The following is a 21,767-nucleotide window of genomic DNA, read 5'->3' as shown; positions in this document are numbered from 1 at the left end:
ATCTCCACAGAAATGAGCCGCGGGGCCCTGGCCAGGAGCACAAGCAGCAGCCCAACGTTATGAAGGGCCCATGCTGATTATTTCCCTCTGACATCGCATCCTGAGCTTTTCCGCATTAATCCCAGACAAAGGCAGCCCTTCAGTTCTGTGCCAGAGAGCAAATTAGGAGCGGGATAATGGCCTATGTTGAGATCCTGCTCTGTTTCACAGAGAGGCAGAGCTCCTGTTCAAATCCTCCTGTTCAATATTCCTTCCCTTCCTGCTTGTCCTTTACTCATCTTACCAGCTTTTCCGCTGTGTTCGGACTGTGACGGAATTCAGGTGACACAATTTCTCTCCCCACCTCCCTCCCTTCCCCCACTCACCCACCTTTAATTTGATGGTGGCTTGGCCGGTGCTTGGGCCTGTGCCTGGATGTGGAAATGGCCACGGGCTGTGAAACTGATAGCCAGTCAAGACTGGAGTGTCTGTCTCCAGCCTGATCTAGTCTGCGGGAGGGAACAAAGGGGGCCTCACAGGGCTCTGCAGGGTGGATTAGTTCCAAAGAAGCCAATGGCTGGTAGCTGCTGGCTGGGTGGCTGGCTATAGAAGAGGGCCTGCTGTGGCCCCAGTGGTGGGTCGCTGCACAAGCAAGGGCCTAACAAGTTCAATAGGGCCCAATACTACAACCCCTAACCCTCCAATTAAGCACACACAGATTTGTATGAAGTTCAGCGCAAAGGCAAGGGTGAGTTTCCTTGAAGAAGGAGAATGGAAATCTGACGAAGACTCACAATTGCCCTCAAAACATTAGCTTGAAAATGTGGAAGCTAATACTGTATAAAAGTTTGGCTAATAATGAGCTATCTTCATTCCTAGTGTAACGTTTCTTGTTCTGCACCAAAAACACATACATTTCTAAAGAAGTGTTTTGATGTTGTTTTCAATTCTTTGGATGTAGTTTGCAGCTGGACTATTTGCCTCTATACAGTTCTTCTGCAGCTGAACAACATGTGATACAGCCACATCAGTATTTGTATATTGTACAGAGAAAAGATAAAAATTGATTTTTCAGCTCACTGAATTGGGGAATAGAGGGCAGTCTGTCATATAGAGCTTTGTCATTCACAATGAGTATTCCATCACACCCTTTTATTTTCTGTCCTTTCACACATCTGACATTACTTGAACACTTTACTGTTTCATTTCCTCTCATTGATTTTAGTGTGTTATGATGTCTTCCCTTCCGTCTTGGTGCATCTATACTAAACTGCGTGCCTTGTGTGTGTTGCTATAGCTTATGAAAGACCGTTAGACAGTTCCCAGTACATCTAAGGTTGGCATTAAAGGTTCTGTATGATGTGGAATATGCCTCATCGCACAATGTCCCGCAGTGTCGAAAAACACGCTCGGAGCTTTTTTGAAACATCCTTGACACATTTTTGTACGAGCTCATAGTTATCATCCCACCACTGAGGCCATTTATCACATCAAAGGCATGAGCTTTGTTTGTTGACTGTAAAAGCGACAATAGCAGCAGTTGCAATTGCCTCGGTTCCTACAGCCACCAACTGCCTTTTCCCTGGTATCTGTCTCGACCAGCAGGCACAATGCGGGGGGACAAAGGTAGGCGAGCGATTTAATAGTGAGAACAGTCTATTTCTTTTTTTCTTCCATTTGAATTCATTTCACCTTCTTTTTTCTTTGAGGCTGTAGATCAGAAAAGAAGGAGTGAGGCAATAGAGTGAGAGGCATGGGGAGAGAGAGAAGGGGGGGGGGAAAGCACAAGGAAAACTGATGCCCTTTCCTCCAGCTAAATTAACAGGAATCACGTGGAAAACAATCTGAGTCTCCAATGAAGAAGGGAGGGAAGGAGGGAGGGTGGTGGAGGGGGGGGACCATTAAAATTAGCCCCGAGCTATGGACTGCACCCAATATCACTAAAGCTGCACTCACTACAGATGTGGAGGCTGGCTTACAGGCAAACTATGCTCTGTTCTATAGCTACAATTAAAATCAACCTCGCTGCCAAAAAATGGGAGGTGGGAGGGGTCGTGGGGGGGAGAGGGGGTAGAAAAAGGCAGACATGGAACATCAAAGACAGATTGAAATGTGTAGTCAGTAATAAGAGTGGTCTCCCAAGCCCCCGAGGTTCTCCACGGTCCCCTTGTTAATGAGAAATTTTGACCTCTGGTTTGTAAGTTAAACTTGTAATCTCGGTTAATGAAGTAAATCAATCCCAACTCGGGAGTGTTTCAGTGTCTCTCCCTTTGCCTTGCTCCCCCGCCAACCTCCCCTCTGTCCTTCTCTCTTGTGCGTTTCTTCTTCTCCTCCTCCTCCTCCTCGCTCCCAGGGAGTGAAAAAACGGCCAGGTCTTCAGCCAGACAAACAGGAAACTAGCAGAGCACCAGGGTTCCGGAGCTAGAGGGTGGGGCGTGAAGAGGACTCAAGAGGACTGTATGTAGGACCAACCAGGCTGTTTGGTTAAGACTCAGACAGGCCAACTGAATAGCTAGTAGAAGGGACAGCGTGGAGGGAAAAAAAACACTTGCTCCTCCCTCCATCCAGTATCATCTCTTCTGCCTTTCCATCTTATTCCGCCCTTCTAGTGTTTGGTTATGCCCCGCTTGTTGGTACAGTGGGAGAAGTGAAGTAGGCAATGATGTGCAAATAAAAATACATCAAGCATGCTACTTGCTTATTGACATTTTTCGATACTCAACATTTCGATACTCATCATTTTCCGATACTCAATGGTGTCAATATAAGGCATTTCGGTCAGTTCCAAAAAGGTATTGAACTTGGACACCCAGCTACTCACTAGCATCCTTCTGTTTTTACTGCAACAGCATTCCTCCATCCTACTTCCTATTTACTCCTCTCCATGACCAAACTGTAAACAGTAGGACTTTGAATATGGAATGGACAGCTAACTTGACCTATCTTCTTTTTGTAAAGTTTTTCAAATATGTAGAGCTCCACTTTTGCTCTTAAAAATAAGGAGGCTTTCTAAATCCACTGGGTGCATTGACATCCACCCCCGATGAGCTGTTGTGTTAATTCATTTATTTCACCACTAAAGTAATGTAGGGTCAATGACTTGAGCATGACTTAAATCAGGCTGTAAGGATTAACCAAGCATAAGGATTCCTCCCCTTCGCTACATACTACATAAACATGATTAAAGAGGGCACAGAGAGGCTGCTATTAGTTTCATAATGTCAAGAAGACTGTAATATTTGTTTGACTTTACGTCTCAAGGCGATTCTGTATTTCCAGCGTGGACAGAAAGGAGACAGAGTTGATTCTTCAGAATGGTTACTGGGGCTCCTTGGCCCGATGCCATGCGTTCTTAGTGCTTCAACACAGTGCACTTTGCCAACTTTCTCTTCCCCTGCACAATGCAAAGCACAGTGGTTATTGCACTATGGACTCTGTGTTAAAGTATTTACATCCAGCTATAACATTAGCATGAAAAGATAAATCTGTTTTTACTCCTATTATATGGAAAACGTTTATTTAGACCTATATTGTTATAGCACAACATTTGACCTGAAATACCTAAAAATCACAGTTTCATCAGAAAATAACCATTATATAAAATTTTTGTCAAATATATTATTATTTTATGTTTAGGATATAAGTCAAATACTGAGAGTATATCACACACACATTTCTAGGACACAACACAGCTGCAACACACAAGCTGATACAAATCTTTTCAATCAATTGTTTTTATAAATCTTAATTAATGCTCAAATTGAATGGATGAAGGAATCTCACCATATCAGCCAACGCTAAATTTCATATCAGTGTCTCAATAGATAGGACAACTTGGGCAGGACTTTCAAAGATGACATCTGGACCATAGGAGCTTTTAATATGGTGCAGCGATTCCCATTTTCACATAAATCATATGTATATCCGTTCCATAAAACAGTAAACCAAAATATAAACTGCAGTAATATCAACACTATCATTTCGAGAGTACAGCCATGCTAGCAGGTCTGTGAAGCTGTACACTGTACAGCAGTGCTTTGAGCTAAATGCTAATGTCAACATGCTAACATGCTCATAATAGCATTGCTTACATGCTGATGTCTAGCAGAAAAAATGTTTAACACATGTATCTTAATTGGCACACTTAATGCACAGATCACATCTGAAGCTGATGGGAATATCATTAATTATACGGGATTGATTTAATGCAAATAGTGCTCACAGACCAATGTTTCCGCAGTAGTTTGTCTTCACCAGAGTCAAAAGCATATTTGGTCACTAACATTAAGCAAAGCATTGGACAAATTTAGATGTTGATTTCAGGTGGGCAATAGAGGAAACATGAGAGGATCACCAAAGTGATGACAATTCATCCTGACGTATGTACACATGTATGTTCAACATTTCATGGGAAACTATCCAATAGTTATTTTTTATTTCACTCATGTCATTCACTTCCATCCTCTTGGCACCATCGATAGCTGTACCATGTAATATTGCAATCCATTAGTTGTCAAGATACTCAACTAAAAAGCTGCCTATTTTTCAATATTCTCTGCCTAACAGGCTGAGAATACAATTGCTCAGTCTAAGCTATAAAAAATTATTGTGATTATAAATGTAGTCTATCATTTAAATATAATTAACAAAAATATGTTTGATACAGCACATTTGTGCCTAATTTTTTAAATGTCTTAAATCAACTTTATGTACTGTATATATATATATATATACATAGATGTTCATAGTAGTGTTAACACGGTAATCTGCCTATGTAGATAAGACGCTCTTATATATCCATATTCATGGTAAAGTAGTGAATCCCCTTCATTTCTGCCTTTAAAACTTTGCCCTGAAATAATGGTTAAATATACAGTTTTGACAACAAAGTTGAGCCCCGGGCACTTAAGAGATACCCATCTTAAAGAAATTAATTACCTCCCTTGTTAATCTTGATATAATTAAATTTCTGAAGAATGAAATTTGCTGCCTCTTTTTCTCCCCTTTTCCGCCTCGCTGCTATGGGGGCGAAGCCTATAATGGCTGTCTCTCTAGCTAGCCTGCTGGCCAGGGACACGGGGACAGCCTAACATCCTAAGCCCCCATGCTGCGCTATATACCGCACTGTGCAAACCCACTCTCCTCCTCATCCCACGCCTTCACCACTCGCAGGGATAGGACGACAGAGCACCTCAGTCACTGCTTTGCCTTTCTGTGCCTGCCTACATCCTGGAGGAGATGAAAACTATGTGGGTCTCCGTATTCTTAGTCTTAACATGTTATAATGTTGAACAACTGGAGAGCTTTTAGCACGTGGGATCTGCTAATGAAGTTGTCAACACAGACCCTCAGAAACTTACGGAGCCCTAGATAGAGAGCCCGGGTAGTTCTGTCTGTTATGGCTCACTTAAGAAACTCTGTTGTCTTCTTGATGTGACTTTTTTGTCATTTTTGTATAGGACCTCCTGTGATGCAGCTAGATTGAACCCTGATTGCTTTGTGCAAGAACAGCATTGTGGCATTATCAGGGAGCAGAGCATTCTCATGTCACAATGTATTTAAGTTTGTTTCCCTTTGACTAAAAGTTTTACGTCAGCTCCATTGTCAGCTGTCAAGGTGTGAGCCTCGGGGGGGAATAGGAGAAAAAAGCTCTAAAAGATATTTCATTAGGTGCTGGTAGGGGAGCAGAAGAATGCCATGGAGGGCGGAGCAGAGGTGGGAATATGTATGGAGTAGGCAAAACACTGCAACGAGATGGCAGAAATGCCAACATAGATAGTAGTTTGAGTTTTCAGAATCTGATTCAGGACTTTCTTCGTTGTGGAGGTGTTCATTATGCGTCCTGTAAGCAGCAGCTCTCTGCTTCATAGTCATTACTAAATAACAGAGCACCATCTTTACGTTTCCCGCTATCTATTTTATCTCTTTGTGTTTTACATATTTCCTATCAGGATTGTACAATAATATTTTTCATATTTTACAATAATATTTTTGCTTGTTTCTCTTTACCAATAACCTTGATGTCCTTATGACTGTGGGTGATGCAGAGTGGCATTGCACAAAACGACTAAGGGACAAAGTAGTGAGAAATGTTGTGAGTATGTTAAGTATGTCTGTTGGATGATAGAAAATATGTATTGTGTTCATGTAAAAAATATATAGCCACTCCACAGAACCAGGCTGATGGCATCTTATCTCTAGGGCAGGAATGTTAATTGCGAAGTCATGGGCACATTTTTGACAATTGAGGTTAGATTCAGATAATGACTATTGAATTAATACTTTGTTGATTAAAAAAAATCAGTTGATCAGTCCCACCCCTAAAAACTATTGTGGTTAATTTATTCCTCTCTAAGCTTTTTAATACAGGGCACAAAGCGCCTTTTTTTCTATTGCCTCTCACTGGGAAAGGCCATGTTTTGGCTTACACTTGAGCTCCCCCTGTTAACCTGAACCAACCACCAGACATGGCCCCTGTAAATGAATTGCTCAAATAAAACAGGTCTTATCTGCCTTTCTGTCTAAGGACTATTTATTTCATTGCGTTGTGCTAAAATATTGTTGTGATACATTGCCTTCTATTTTGTCTTTTAACGGAAACACAGAACTATCTAAAATTAGCTTCGGAAAATTGTGAAAAAGAACAAACAAGGCAATCCATTAGCGAGGATGGGTTATTGGCTGACTTGCCTCTTCTCATGGCGGCCCATTAAAAGTGGTAATGTCTGCCTGCAGCAGTGCCTGGGGATGAAGAAGGAGGCCATGGAAGGCATATTTCACATGCATCAGACACTGGAATTAAATAGACCAATGTTCCCTAAAAAGACTGAAGTACATCTCTTTCTGATGTGCGTCCCGGGCAAAAATTCATTGATCTTAGAATGTCCCTTGGCAATTATAAAATATTAAATCCAAGTCGCACTTTTCGGCTCGGCTTAATTTTTTTTCCCTCGCTGTTCACTGCTTTTCCATTTGACCAATTTAGAAAAAAAAGTTAGAAATGGATGGCCATGAAACGGAAGGCGCTGATAATAAAGACTGTGGCCACTTTTAGATATCTTTTGTTATTTTTCTGTATTGTTTTTGCAGAACATATTTCAGATCATTTTAATGGGATGTGGTTCCAGATAAGCAGAGCGAGCCTGAAACACGTCTTATTACAGCATCAGAGCAGTATAAGCCAAGACCATTAATGACTGGCATTGAAGCACACGAGGTAGTGAAATGTTGTATGATATCTTTATTCCTGAGTAGCAGGTCTTTCTGAGCCCCTGATGCCTGTTTCAGCACTCTGGGGATGACACATATTTGTCAGCTGCTTTCCATTAGGGTCTGCATGCCCTCATGGCCCCTCTGTGTCCCTCAGAGACTACAGAGGAGTCTTACAGCTAATTTCCCGAATCATTAAATTTAACATATATCTCAATAAATATAATCAGCCAGCTGTTTGACAAGGTACACAGTTCATTAGCTCCCCTTGCTTGTTTGTCGTTTCCCTAATTAAGATTTAGAATCGATCATTGGGTGTGTAATGTACGGTGTAGCTTGGCGTGCACAGGGAGTCTCTCTGCTCAAAAACGGAAAAAAAGGAATGCCATCCGCTTGCTAAAGCTTTACCATTTAGCACACTGACTGCAATGGGAATTATACATCCTGTGCTAATTAGGGAGCCCAATTAACTGCGAAATTCAGGCGTTTTTGACAAATAATCTCAGCAGAATTCAGACGTCACCACCATGCACATGAACGTTATCAGTCCTGAATGGATTGAGAGGATTAGGGCTATTGGATTCGGTGCTGTTGAAAATACTTGCTTGTGATGTTGAAAAATGACGTTTTCACCCAGTGTTGTGTTGTGTTGTTCAATGCCTGCTTACATACCGTCTAACTTATGTCTGTCAAGTTTCCTTAAAAGGGCCTCTCTTTCTTTAAATGTCCACTAGAATCCACGCAAGCATATATGATGCCATGCCATACTGTAAATGTAGTACAATGTACCTATATATTTGACCTAAATGTCTCTCAGTGTAGTAAACAGTGCACTGGTAATAATAATTGTCTCTGAAATAGAAGTAGTCTGTGAGGGAAAAAAAGGATTTTAAATAACAAAGCTTACTGCTATTTTCGGAGTTGAGTGTCACCAGTTCTGGCTCTAGTTTGTCCTCTAAGCAGCAGACACAATGATGTTGCAATAGGCCATGTTTGGCAGGGCAGCAGCCCAGCTCTTGCCCTTTACTCGTCCACTTGCCCCCCCCCCCCCCCCCCCCGAAAACCAGAAACAAAGAATTGGCATCACCAGAGAAGCTCAATATTTCTGTTTCTCATTCCCATTTTGATTCATGATCACATGTATTTTTTAGATTGCATAAATTATGTATTTGTCTTACTAATGATCACCCTCCCACTGATAGAACTTTGGGAGAGTTGTGAATAGCTGGATGTGGCCTCTATCACCCGCATCAGTGTACTGATGATTACATGTCATGGCAGTTCTGGGCAAAATGGATGGTGGCTTGTCATAAAGAGACCTGCCTGGCCTTTTGGAGCAATTTTTAAACATACATACAGTATATACATACGACAAGGTCCGTGGAGCCAAAAAATGTAAACATACCTCCTGGGCTGGCTTGTGTCACTCACTACACACAGCTGCTTTGTTGTGTGTTTGTGTATATGTATTTAGTTATGTGCATGTGTGTGGTCTGACTTGTTGAAAACTATAAAACAGTCCCCTGCTGTCTTTATTACCTGTCCATCCCATTCCAACCACTTTGTTCCCGCCAATACATCGAAACACATTTAACCGTGCTTACGATGGCGCTTTCGTTTTCAGTTGGCGCCATTGCACAATGGAAGGCAATGGCTGTGGGTGTATGCTGAAGCTGTTTGGATACGAGGCAGCGCCAGAGGTGTGTTTGCTGGGCGCCGGTAGGCAACTCCTGCAGCGGGCCCGCCTCAGGTGCAGGAAGAATTGAGTACTTCCTTTTACATTAGATGTGTAATTATTATGGCAGACAAGAGTGTGGGTTTAAACCGAGTCAATATGTAGATAAGCGTTATATACACATACATACACACAGCTGCCTGCAAAAATGATGCCGTGGTACGTGACAATAAGAAAGCAGGAGGTTGCCAGAATGCTGTGCAGGTAGGAAGGAAGCCTTCTGGGCCTGTGGAAGAGGAACCTGATGGGAGGAGGGAGGCCTCCAGGAAAAGTGCCAGAAAAACTGTAATGCGGAACTGAACCGAGTACACATTTTTCAATGCTGCCTGCCATTATCACCCCTCAACTCACCTGGATTAATAGACGCCATATATTATATGTTTTAAATTTTGACATTTTAATGCCAAATGTACCACACTGTGGGTACAGTAGACTTCTATGTCTGCCTCATATTTTTCAGCAGAGCTAGCAGTAGCAGTAAGTAGTACATGTATATTAAAGTTGAGTTGACATACTGTATCTACTGTAAATGCCCAAAATGGTTAAAGAATAATTCATTTCTAAACTTTTTCTATACAAACTCTGTGAGCCTCTCACCCTGGCAGCTTACTGGATGAAAAACAATGTCACTGGGGGTCACAAATGTTCACAGAGGCACTCTACAAAGAAGAAAATTTAAGTTAAGTTTGGGTTCGTCTTTCTGGGCCATCTATATAAAACATGGAACTCTACTCTTTCCCCAGTAGAGCCTAGATTTTAATCAGACCTGCTCTTCAGACGGGACGTTTTTCGCTGCCTCTTCTACTTAGCAGGCGTCACATCAGGTGCACGGGGACCAGTGACAGCGGCGCTAGCACTGAGCCTGTGATGGCTAAATTATGTCAAAATGGCCCCATTTATGTCATCCGGAGATCAAGAAACCGATTCATAGTGTGAACCTCCACTGTAAAAATGTGCTTTTTGATCTCCTCCATCTGCATATCCCCTTGATGCATTCCTTTTCTTGTATGTGAAAATGTATCACTGCTCACATGAGGGTTTATGTGTGAGAGTGACAGTTTCACATACAGCACATATTTATTGCACAGCGACAGGGTCCTCCATGGTCTCTTATCTCATTCTTTAGTCAGTGTCTATAAGTGGCAAGATTCTGGGTTACTATACTCAGTGCCGTGCTATTATGCTAGCCCTCTCTCTTCCCTAATTAGGCCATTTGCAGGATGCCTTCCCCTTAGTGTGGTCATTTATGTTCGATATATACCACTCTCAACTGATAGGCTTTTGTTAACTGGTTGTTTCCTTATTTGGAACGTTTTTTGACAAAGACATCAAAGGGGTCGGACCACAAGCCTCATTTGGCAACTTTCTCCCAGCTATCCATCGGCTGCAAAACACCCTGGCGCCTGGATTATTAACTCAGTCACCACCCTCTCATTCAACTTCTATTAAAAATTAAAAACCGGCAGGAAAATGACAGCGCCACACCATTGAAAGTAAAGTGCTGGAAAAACCAACAAGGGCTCATTAGCGAGTAGTTCTGAAGACAAGCATTCTGACTTGAGACTCATTACACTTCTCCCATCTTAACTCTAATTGGGTTCATTTTATATATGAAACGCCTTGAATATTTAATGTGGTAAAAAGTTCTACTTCTGATACTTTATGTAACCAAAGACACTTGGCCTGCGTTAATTGTCCAGGTTATCAGACAAGCTTGTTAGTAATCTCTCAGTTATTTTTGCTCTCTCTCTCTCTCTCTCTCTCTCTCTCTCTCTCTCTCCATAGAAAACAGTAGAGCAAAGACATTGAACACATCGCTTGATGGGTTATTGACTGGATCATGATCTTGAGACAAATAAACCACATTGTATTAATCAGAACAACAACTACAACAAACAGAATCACCATCTGGGTCGTTGTGATATCAGCTGTTGTAATATTCTGGTTGTTAACAATAGGACTTTCTATCTATTTAATAGATAATAACCAATGTATGAACGAAAATGATATTACCCCACATTCCTATATGGTGTTGCCAACTTTAGCTACAAAGACCCAGCTCATAAAGCCTTTGTAGTGTTTTACAAGTTGTTCAGCTAGCCAGGCTTAGAACATTTTAATTAAACAGATTACAAACAGCGTTGTGGTTTCTTCATGTGGTTGCCTTCACACAATCTTTTGTTTCTCCCAGGTTGAAAAGAAAGAGGGAGATGGGTGGGGGGGTTGTGTTTCCAGGCAGGAAAGTTTGAAGTTCTTTGTTTGGAAGCTAGGTTCCGGGTGCAGCGCAGTGTTTAGCTTGGTGACCCTGTGACTGTCTTCTGAGGAATTGTATGTGCAGCCCTGCAGAATAGCGCTCCAGGGTCGGCTTTCATCTTAGCAGTAACCTGTGGACTTTGAAACTCAGGGCGATGGAATTGCAGCTTTGTCAGTAGTACACTACTAATTAGAAAATTCCTGACCTCGAGCAAGATGTTTTAATTATGTGTTGTGTCAACGAGTTTGCAGATTTAATCCACCGTTGATACACACTCAAGTGTGCAAACTGTGTCGCATAACACTGTAGCCGATCAAGTGGAACGGTGGAGGGGCTTTCTCTGCCCCACATAACCTTATGCCTTTTCCTACACCGTGTTTGTTAAGAACCATCACATGCTTAAGTAGCCAAATTAGACGTGCAGTTAATGTGTTAGCTCGTGAAAAAGCTGGTCGGATTTGCCTTGGTTTGTGGAAGGCTGAACAATGTGACAGTATTGTGCTGGGTGTGAGCTCTCTGTTGCAGTGAGTCAGTGTGAGCGAAGGCAGGAAGGGGTTAAACAGAAATTGAGCGGGGATGCTGGGGGCAGCAGTGCTGCAGAACATAGCAGTGTTCGTGCGAAGGCAAGTCATTTCCCGAAACACTGCAGACACATGGCCTGCGGCGCTCTAAAACCTTTGGAGACCAAAATGGCTTGCAGGAGTTAGAAGTAATAAGGTGTTTTTTTGCCTTCTTTCTCCTTGACTGAAATTCTGCACGGTTGCTATGCATTGCCATGGAGCTGTGTTGCTGTTTTTATGGTTTATGTGGGTATTAAGATGCTCTGCAACTGGCCATTTTTGAGATTTGTTGTTCTTTAGCTGCGGAGCAAATGGAAGTTGTTTATTTTGAAAGTAATTCCATCATTTATTTTTATTTTTTTTGGTTGCCATGATCAGAATGCTAGACCTCACTGTCAATCCTTTGTAGTTTTCACATTGTTCTTTCTGCCGTACACAAAATGACAAATTAACAAAAACATGTACGAGACAAGAAAAAAAACATGTCATTTTTCAATCTGCTCCATTTTGGTATTAGGCGTGGTGACAATGGAAGCCTGTAGTTCAGGTTCTTCATAGAGAAGGGAACCTGTGATAGGAACACAAAGCCATCTGTGTCGGCACATGAACATAAAGCTGTGGTATTAGTCCATCCTGACCTCCCTGATTATCAGCGGGCTGAACCAAAAAGCCTTTTCATCCTTTCCCCTGTTTCTCCTAATCTTGGCTGCCTCGTCTTGCTTCAAAGGCAGGCTCCAGCATATAATCTGGCTACGTACATCTGTGAATTATTATTCTAATTCTTTATACGTTTATTAGAGCTGAATAAACTCCACATCAAATACATCACTTGGGCAATGTCAGAGAGGCCCGAGGCAAATCAGCCGACATCTGTTAACTCTTTCAAAATGGCCTCATCCAGCATGTCTGTGGGCGTAGAGGAGCGAGGGAATGGAGAGGCGAGAGAGAGAGAGAGAGAGAGAGAGAGAGAGAGAGAGAAGGTCTCTGTTGCTGATTAATGGCGGCCGTAGGAGAGGCGTTTTCAGGGCCGAGTGTGGAGCTGAAGAGGGGCTACACTCCCACGGCTGGGCTGCACACTGTAAACACTGTGGAGGGACGAGGCAGCGTTCCCCGACTGAAATGCGGCGTGGAGGAGAACATGTGGGAAAGCTTTGCTAGCTGGCACCTAGTCAGTCAACCAGGCAGCCACTCAGTCAGTCAGGCCCTCAGCCAGTCTGCCAAACAAGCCAGTTCTTCAGTTAGCCTGTCCGTCAGCAAATCAGTGAGACCTTCAGTCAGCAAGCATGTACAGCCAATTTCTCAGTCATGTTCTCCTGATTAGAAGAGGCCTATCAACCTAAAGCTATAGTGCGTAACTTGTGTTGCCCCAATGAGGAATTCTGAGCAATTACAACGACAATATCGGCGCATCTACATGAGGTAAGCCCTTACGTATTCGCGCATGGATTTAATTCCTTCTGCTATACGTCCATGTTTTTTCTTTGCAGTAGAATCAACTACGAAAAACAGTTTGTGGGCGCTTCTTGGGATTTTTCTGAGCTCCTGCGCCAGGGTCGGGGTGAAACCTGTTTGTAAAAGCTGCCATACTGATAAATACTGTATATAGAGATGTTGGTAGAGCTGAACGGCTTAATCAACTTTGTGTCCATTCATTTGGCAAAGCTTGAATGTAACCGACATTCATTTATATGAAAAAGTTACGCACTATAGCTTGAAAAATTCTACCAGATAATTACACATAGCAAAAACAACTGGACCACCAAATCGTGGCTGGCTACCACCTGCCATAGTGGCCAGCATGCATCGTACACAAACTTCATCAGCATTCGATTAGTGGCTGCTGTTAATTTCCACAATGGCATCAACTTTTGAAGGAACACCAACCACCTGGTTCGGCTTTTGCTTCACTTCTTTGTTTAGCTTGTCAACAGTCTGTCTCTCTGTTGTGCTATATACTGTATGTCCTCCTTTGCCTGGAGCACAGACAGACACCAGAGTTTAAACAGATTTTTCTCAGCATCAAAGTAATAACAACAAAAGAGTAACGTTGCATCATGAACAGCTTATCTATTTCCCGACCAATATAGGGCCCAGTCTTTATCCTTTTGCGTCAATGCTGAGCAATGTTTATCCACCAATTTTAGTGAGACAGCATGTTGGCCAGGGTCATCACATACTGTTACATACAGTATGTGTTAGTGTGTGTGTGTGTGTGTGTGTGTGTGTGTGTGTGTCTGAGTTCCCTTCCCATGCAGACCCACAGTCTGTAACTTCTAGCTGTGAGTAGCGGAGTGCTGAGACAGCAGGTTGGCCAGTGCAGGGCCGGAGCAGCACTGTGTGTGCCTGGCAAAGTGGGCCATTAACCCAGCGCCCTAAGGTGTGACCCGGGCCAAATCCAATATTGGCTCCGGCATCAAGGCACAGGTGCCACTCAGGGTTTAAAGCCACAGATCAGCAAGAACCCCCAACCCCCTCTATCCACCCCACCCCCCAACCCCCTCCCTTTGCTCAGACAATAAAGAACTGAATGTAAATTCCTCAAGACACCTACAAGCATCGCTGCTGCCGCTGCACATTCGGAGACAGGGAGTCAAAGACAGAGAGAGAGAGAAAGTAAAACATACATTATTATTCAAAAGTAAATGTAGCAAAAAAGGAATTAAGTTTAGTCCTCTCAATCTGTATGTGAATGTTGCAGGTAATTGAAGGGCTGAGAACATGAAAGTGTGACTGGCTGACTTATTATGTCCATACAAAAAAAAAAGATTTTCTTTGCACCTCTGAGTATCATTGATGTGTAGAACAAGGGATGATGTGTCCTAACATGATGGCCCAGTCAAGTCATTCCAATAACGCACAACAGCATACATATAAGTTCAACCTGTGATTATTCAAAGTGTAGCTCTAAATATGAACACTATGCTGGATATACACATGAAGGCATCAAAGCAACATTCATTTGTTGATGAAAAAGGCCCACACAGAAATACTTTTATCCAGTTTGAGTAATGTTTCCTACAAACTACAGTTCCCAGCTGTTATAAAAAAAAATAGATTAACAGAAAGCAGGTGTGCTAGCAGTAACCTATTCAGTAGAAAACAAGTGGGCTTGGTGGTTTTGAGTTTAGGGATTTGCAGACAATAAGAAAAATACGGAGTAATAATAGCCTAATCCTTTTTATTTGATGATTGTTGTGGATAACCTCTTTACATGTTAGCAGGTTCCATCATTAATAAGTGAACTTATTACAATTTTTCATTTAATGACTGCAATACTCTTGAAACCTGGTTAGAGCATACTAAATATTATGTGAAGTTTATGCCCACAAAAAAACAATTGAAATTTCAGTAGTTAATTTGCCTGATTCCCGTGTCGGAATTAGCATGGGTGGCATTTGACATCTATTTCTGTTTGTCTTATAGTCTGTCTTTTATTGCATTGGTGGATTTTCACATACTGCACTCCATTATACTAATTGCCAGCTACACAACACAAGCACACTCAGAATCTCTCTTGTTCTTTCTTCTCTTGTGTGCATGCACATTGTGTGTGTGTGCGTTGAAAGCCACAGAACGGTGAAACAGTGTGAAATCATGTGTCTGGCCCATTGGCACATTGTCATGTATGTCAACAGAATGTCGCTGAAGACCAGAGCCAGGAAAGAGGCCTTATTACAAACGAGCTCCTTCTCTCTTTTCTCTCTTCTCCTTCTCCTCAGGTTCTTTCCACCACTCTCTCTCTCTCTCTCCTTCTGTTTTTCTCTCCATCCCCCGCTCCAAACAAGTCAAATGTCTGAAGAGATGTATCGAAGAATCCCTGCACGCTCCGTACGATGGATATGTCATATGACATAATGCCTCCGAGCGCCCATCACAGATAAAATGACAGATGCTGTTTTTTGCCTCATGGATCTTTCTTGGCCAAGCCGATTTTGAGACTTTCGTTTTGTGCTCTTCCCTCTCTCTCTCGCTCTCTTCTCTGTCTCTCTATGCTCTCCTACTTTTTCCTTTCATTTATCTGCAGTGACCTTACAAATCCTGCCATTTTGTTTTATCATTCAATTTCAGACATAATTGCAGCGTAAGTGTTGGCGACAGGGAATGCGTGGTTGTTGACGTCTCGCTTTCCTTTTTAACTGACACTCAGCCATCAGCTTTGTTTAGTGTTGGTGTTTACCCCCTCCCTCCTCCACTACATGACTCCCTGCGTGTACTGGCGAGAGACAGTGGTTTCCATAGACACTGACAACAACATACCGGTGTTTGGGTTTGCTGGCATGTGGAGGGCATATAAAGACAGAGGGGAGAAATGAAGAGCACAAGCTGACCTTTTCTGACTGTATTTGGAGCGCTTAAAGATTCTAGAGAATGCTTGTTGTCAAGAAAACGTTTTTGTCAAAAAATCCGTACTGCTGAAATAAAAATCCAGTGTTACTGTAATACACAGCCTAGGCTCTGTAAACGGTCATGTTGCTAGCTACGGTGGGCCCCCTTTGTTTACATACCAGTTTACCGAGCATGGGTTGTGCAACAACACCACTTTTTTTTTTTTTTTTTTTTTTTTTTGACAGTGCACACACAGTACGGACAGGTTGCGGATCATGAGGAGATATTCACTGATTTTGACTAAATTGATTTTGACAATAAGCTTTATCCAAAATATCTGACTCCACCATTGTAGGCTGCCCCTTTCCCTGAAGGGCATAACGTATTCTTGGTAATGTTGTTCACTACCTGGGCAGTGAAACTGGCTATATTAGCTGTGCCCCCTCCTTGCCCACCATCAAACACTGCGGTCATGGCACCAACCCAGCACCGACTGCCCCGCAGCTAGTGCATACCATCCGCTCAGGTAGATGGATGGCTTTGATTGGTAAAATCTGTGGCCCCTGTCGCCGGGCTTGGCAGTGAGTGGCAGTAATTGGCATAGCAGTAGGCAGGCCCATCTTTCACATTTGGTCGGCCATGATTGACCTAATTAGGCCGGGGTCTCTCCCCCAAAAAGTGAGAGAGCTCTGGTATGTGCAGGGGATGCTGGCCTTACCTCCCAGACCAGCAAGTCACTATACTGACCAGAGACCAGGGCCAGACTGTTGTAATTATTTAAGCCGGGAATGTGACATCAGCCCCAAGCCAATCTCCACAGTCACAACAGACTGTACGTTTTGTATTCATATTTTTATCTGTATACTGTTTTATGAGACGCACAACGACTGCTTAAAAAAATAAATGTAATAATAAATAGTTGAAAAGAGTTAGTCAGTTGGACTTGGACATAATTAAAGCTACAGGAATAAATATTCAGATATAAACATTTTGTGTAGTCCTTTTTCTGTGTGTGCATGTGTGTTTGTTTTGCTCCTGGCATTTCCTCAGAGCTCTGCCTGCACTTGTATTGATCATCATGTAGCTCTGGTAGCTCTGACTAACTGGAGGCACTTCCACCCCAAAGAAACGAGTACACAGCTCTTTATTTTCAACATTATTCCGTGCATAAGCATCCCCTGCATTCCTACTGTACATACATTGATTAATTTAAGCGTTGATGCCATGTATACGTTTTTGCTAACGCAGAATAAACTTGGAAGGGTGGCGACGCTGTTATGACGTTCACATTTTTGTTTTATTAAACACTGACCATGTTCACTGCAGACACATTCAAGCTTGTGTTAATTTCTTTAAAAAAATCCCCATCTTATGCCAACAAGAATCTATTAAAGAAATTTGTAGTGTGTAGTTTCTCTACATTGGCTTGTCCCAGTCATGTAGAAGGGGGTCGGGGTACTGTAGGTTGGTGGCAACAGTGGCCTGGTTACCTTCACTCATCATCCAGTGTGAGTTTACTGGGGGAAAATTGAGACATAGCATTGGTCATACAGTGTACACACAAAGGCATATGAGGGGGCGGGTGCTGGAAGGACTTTGGTTTGTTTCCTGTAAATTCATACCAATCATATGTTTGTAATTAAGGCCTGTCTGTACTGTGTGTTTACAGAGTGCTGCAATCAATGTAATTGTGAGAGGGTGTTCCCGACTGAAATGTCTGTCTTATTTCTCTCCGCCTGGGTTCAAGTGGGCACTTGCTGTTTTTTTTTTGGTTTCCCAGTGTTTCTCATTTCCAAATATAAATGCGTCCCTTGATTTGCATCAGCCTCTGTATACACTCCCTGTTTTATCGTTCTCATTTTTCCTGGATCAAACGCAAACAACAAGGGGCTCTGATCTGTGGCAGAGTACAGCGTTGTTCATGTTGAGGGAAAATCTGTTCATATTCCTATTCAGGGCCATAAAACACACTTTAGTAAAAAAAAATATATATATATATATATATATATATATATATATATATATATATATATATATGGTTTCCCTAACCGCCTGAGCATGTCTCTGGTGTTCTACTGAGCGTCGAATTCAGCTAGTTGGAGAAAAACCTCTCAGTATGCTGCTGCACCTGAAGATCTGGACGTTATTAGTGCATATTTTTGATGTTGTTCATGTTCTGCAAGAGGGACTCTTTTCTTTTCTTTTCTTTTCTTTTCTTTAATTGGAGGTATACATAGTGGCAACAACATTCTATTGAAACTGACAATGTGTTTGCCATTCAAATGCGGTTACTTCAGTTATGGGTGATGGAAAACATAATATTCTTTACGTCTGAGCTGTTACCATGTTTCACCACGGCAACTGTCCCCTTGTCAGCACGACAGAGACACATATTTTCTTCACTACAAAAGTGAAAACAGTGAGGACAAAATCCAAAAAATACACATTTATGAAGGAGAAAATAAGGTTAATGAATGCCAGAAAAAGATCAGTCATTAGATGTTTCAAATATTTTTTTAGCGTACAAACGTTGATACATAAAGGCACTTCCTCAATGAAGTCAGCACACTCAAGCAATTGGTGTGCAATGGGACCAGTGTGTTTCTGAAGGTCACCGTAGCAGTGTTGATGGCTGCTGTTGATTAATATCAAGCAGCTCTGCAGGCTGAAAGCTCAAAGCTGGAATATTCCCTCCGGTGCTGTGATTCCAGCACAGTGCAAGAGAACTGAAAAATCTATTTCACCATCTCCAATGTCTGGAAGAAATTTGGGACCGTACATAAATAAGACTAAATGTGAGGCTGTACTTGGGCACATCAGTGGTTTGAGTTGGACCTGATGGTGGCGCTACATGAAAAGTTAGGAGTTCACCAACTACAGAAGAGAATTTCTGACCAAAAATATTGACAATCCATCCCATGTAGTACTGACCTTCCCATCCTGAGAGCCATGCTGATATTGCTTGATGTTGCTTGGTCACAGTATACTTTGCAATTAATATTGTCATTTTTATGATATTTGGTGATTTGTCGATTACATGAATTGAACATCAAGGGCCGCCATTAAAATCCATAATACCATTTTGCAAGACATCTTTGGTCTAAGTGCTGGTCACTGTTTTGCTCCTGCGCTTCACTCGCTAGAGTATGTCGGTTTGAAAACTTTTCCTTTGGACATTTTATTGATGCATTTTCAGTTTTTAAAAGTGCTACCTTTTCTGTTCATATGCTCAGCCATTGAAGGTACCACTGGTACATGATGACTACATGGATTGTCATTTCCATGGTGTATATTAACCCTTTTAAACTCTACATACTTGTTAGAAATGTCAATGAACTGGTGTGAAGTCGCCCCTCACATTTTGATCCCCCCCCCCCCCCATTATTTTGTTGTCCAGGTTTCCAGCAGCACGGCGGGCGCCCTTGCCAGCACCTCCACCTCCCCGTCCACCTCGTCGCGCCAGTACACACGGCAGCGCATCACCCGCGTCAACCTCAGGGACATCATTTTCTACATGGAGACGGAGAGAGAGACGGCCCACTCGCTCCTCCTTTACCGCGCCCTGCTCAAGTAGCACTGCTCTCTCACCTCAGCCTCTTCCTCCTCCTTCTCCTCCTTATCCCAGCCACGTGCCTTCAGATCAGGTCTAATGTTTCAGCTCTCCATAATGTACTGTAGTGATGTTTGATGTAGCTTTTAAATACGAAAGGGAGCGTGACAGAGAGAGAGAAAAAATAAAACTGTTGTTTTCCGTGTCTTCTCCGTTTAGATTGACGGCGTGTAGGTAGATCATTGGGTTTTAAGGCGACATCATTTTTTATTTAGTTTTTTTGCGTTGTGGTCCCAAATTGTTGGTGGTTTTCGTGTCACATGATGTGACCCAGGACTTGTCCCATGTGTGTTGGGTAGTTGGCAGTAGCTTCAATGAGCCACCTTAAATGAATAGAATTATGTTCACAACCTCGTTACAGCCCACGATATTCACCACAAGCTATTTATTGAACATACCGTAGTTCAATGAATGTAGTTTAGTTGAATTTAATAAATGAGAGACTGATTTCTATACCAAGACATCATTTTGAGACATCACGATTCCAAATAACAGCATCATGTTCAGTTTCCTTACTGTATGTGTAAATAGTTATTTTGGAATTATTTTACGGGCATGTATATTTTTTTTATCACATGTAAGCTTTGTTAGAAAAAGAATAACCCGTGTGTCAATATTATGAAAACTGACGTTTTGTAAAATCGTGTGCTTTGAATAAGTCAGATTTAGACAACTTATTCTTTTCACCTGTCTTCGTTATAAGACAGAGTCCCCATGACCCGTACTTCAAAGGTCATTAAACAAAACCATGATCGCACTATGACACCAGTTTCTGATTGGTCAATCTTGTTGACCCTAACCCTAATCCCCACACATAATGTAAACATTGTTTGTATGACTAGATGTTTGTAAGTTATGTGCGATCATGCTCTATTTTTTAAAAGCTTACTTGGTTAGGATGGTAAGTTTGGGTTCAGAGAGATTAATATTGTAGGTTGGGTGGGGAGGGTGAACCATTGGATGAAAGGAAACATTCCTTTATATTTTCCTCTCATTGTCCTTTCATTAACGACGTTTGAAAGAATGTCATTTAAACTATTTTTAATTCTGCTTTAGCCCCACCTACATTGGTAATGACTGAATGACAAAGTGCACAGCACTTATACCTTTGTTTGTATTTTGATCCTAAATAAGATATCACAGCTGTAAAGAAATGTTAAATTGAAGAAGGAATCTGTTTGTTCCAGTCTAAAATTGATCTGTAATTTTTCCCCATTTTTGTTTCTGTTTGTATTACAGATTTATTAGAGGAATGGGACAAAACGCCTGTTTTTACTTGTCATATTGCAATGTCTCCTTGTTATTTTTATTTTTTTTATAAATTCTTACTTACTATGTAATACTGTATTACCATTTAGTTTTTTTCTATTTAACGAAATATCTTGGCCTCTATGCAGATTTTCTTGTCAAATTTATTTAAAAATGTGTGACATTTAAAACTATTGTTGTGCATTGTACACTTTTTTTTATATCTATTTTACCTGACAACTGAAAGCTGTCACTGTATTATAGGAGAAAAATTGCTTTTAAATAGTAAACAGTATTGCCAACTTCTGTCGAAAGAGACTTATTTTTTGAAAACTAATATATTTTATTTTTGTTTTATTTTTTGATTGGCTTTTATGCATTTTCATAAATTTGATCTCTAAAGTACCATGTTTTAAAAACAAGCACAACAATATCTATTGTAGTGATTCCAGAGGTTTCTATTTGTGATTTCTCCGCTTTCTGGTGGTTTCACAGGAGGACATTTTACTACTACTACTACTACAGCTTTTTAGCCAAAATGTTAGGACAATGTTAGTGATGTAAACAAATGGGGGATATAACATTTCAACGTAAGGATGATTTGTAAATATTGTTTACAAAACTATGTGTTTATTAGAACCACGTTATTTTTGGTAAACTCTTGTACATATCTTGAAAAAGTTCCTGTTTGTGTGAAAAACAATACTTATGTATTTGTACCTATTTTGTAAAGGAATAAATAAGCTGTTTACTAAACTGAGCAGATACTGACATTGTCCATTTATTCTTATTTTACTGTAAGATCATACACATTAACATTTCTGGAGGTATACTAATCTTGGAAGG

General features: G+C 41.5%; 1 protein-coding gene across 2 annotated transcripts in view; it reads left to right on the top strand.

Moving 5' to 3' along the window:
- Nucleotides 1-21,555, top strand: part of LOC307269227 (transcription initiation factor TFIID subunit 4) — a gene marked incomplete at its 5' end in the record, with an annotated part of 84,914 nt that extends 63,359 nt beyond the window's left edge. For both annotated transcript variants that reach the window (XM_080052104.1, XM_080052103.1), the window contains one exon: nucleotides 19,461-21,555. In XM_080052104.1, the coding sequence (XP_079908230.1) occupies nucleotides 19,461-19,637 (177 nt within the window). In that variant the 3' untranslated portion in view covers nucleotides 19,638-21,555. The remainder of the gene's footprint in view (nucleotides 1-19,460) is intronic.
- Nucleotides 21,556-21,767: the final 212 nt, after the last annotated feature.

Source organism: Ammodytes marinus (genome assembly GCF_949987685.1).
Source record: "Ammodytes marinus genome assembly, chromosome: 1".
In the NCBI taxonomy this organism is placed as follows: domain Eukaryota; kingdom Metazoa; phylum Chordata; class Actinopteri; order Uranoscopiformes; family Ammodytidae; genus Ammodytes; species Ammodytes marinus.
Note: the sequence above shows the minus strand (reverse complement) of the source record. Positions and strands in the feature narration are given on the sequence as shown.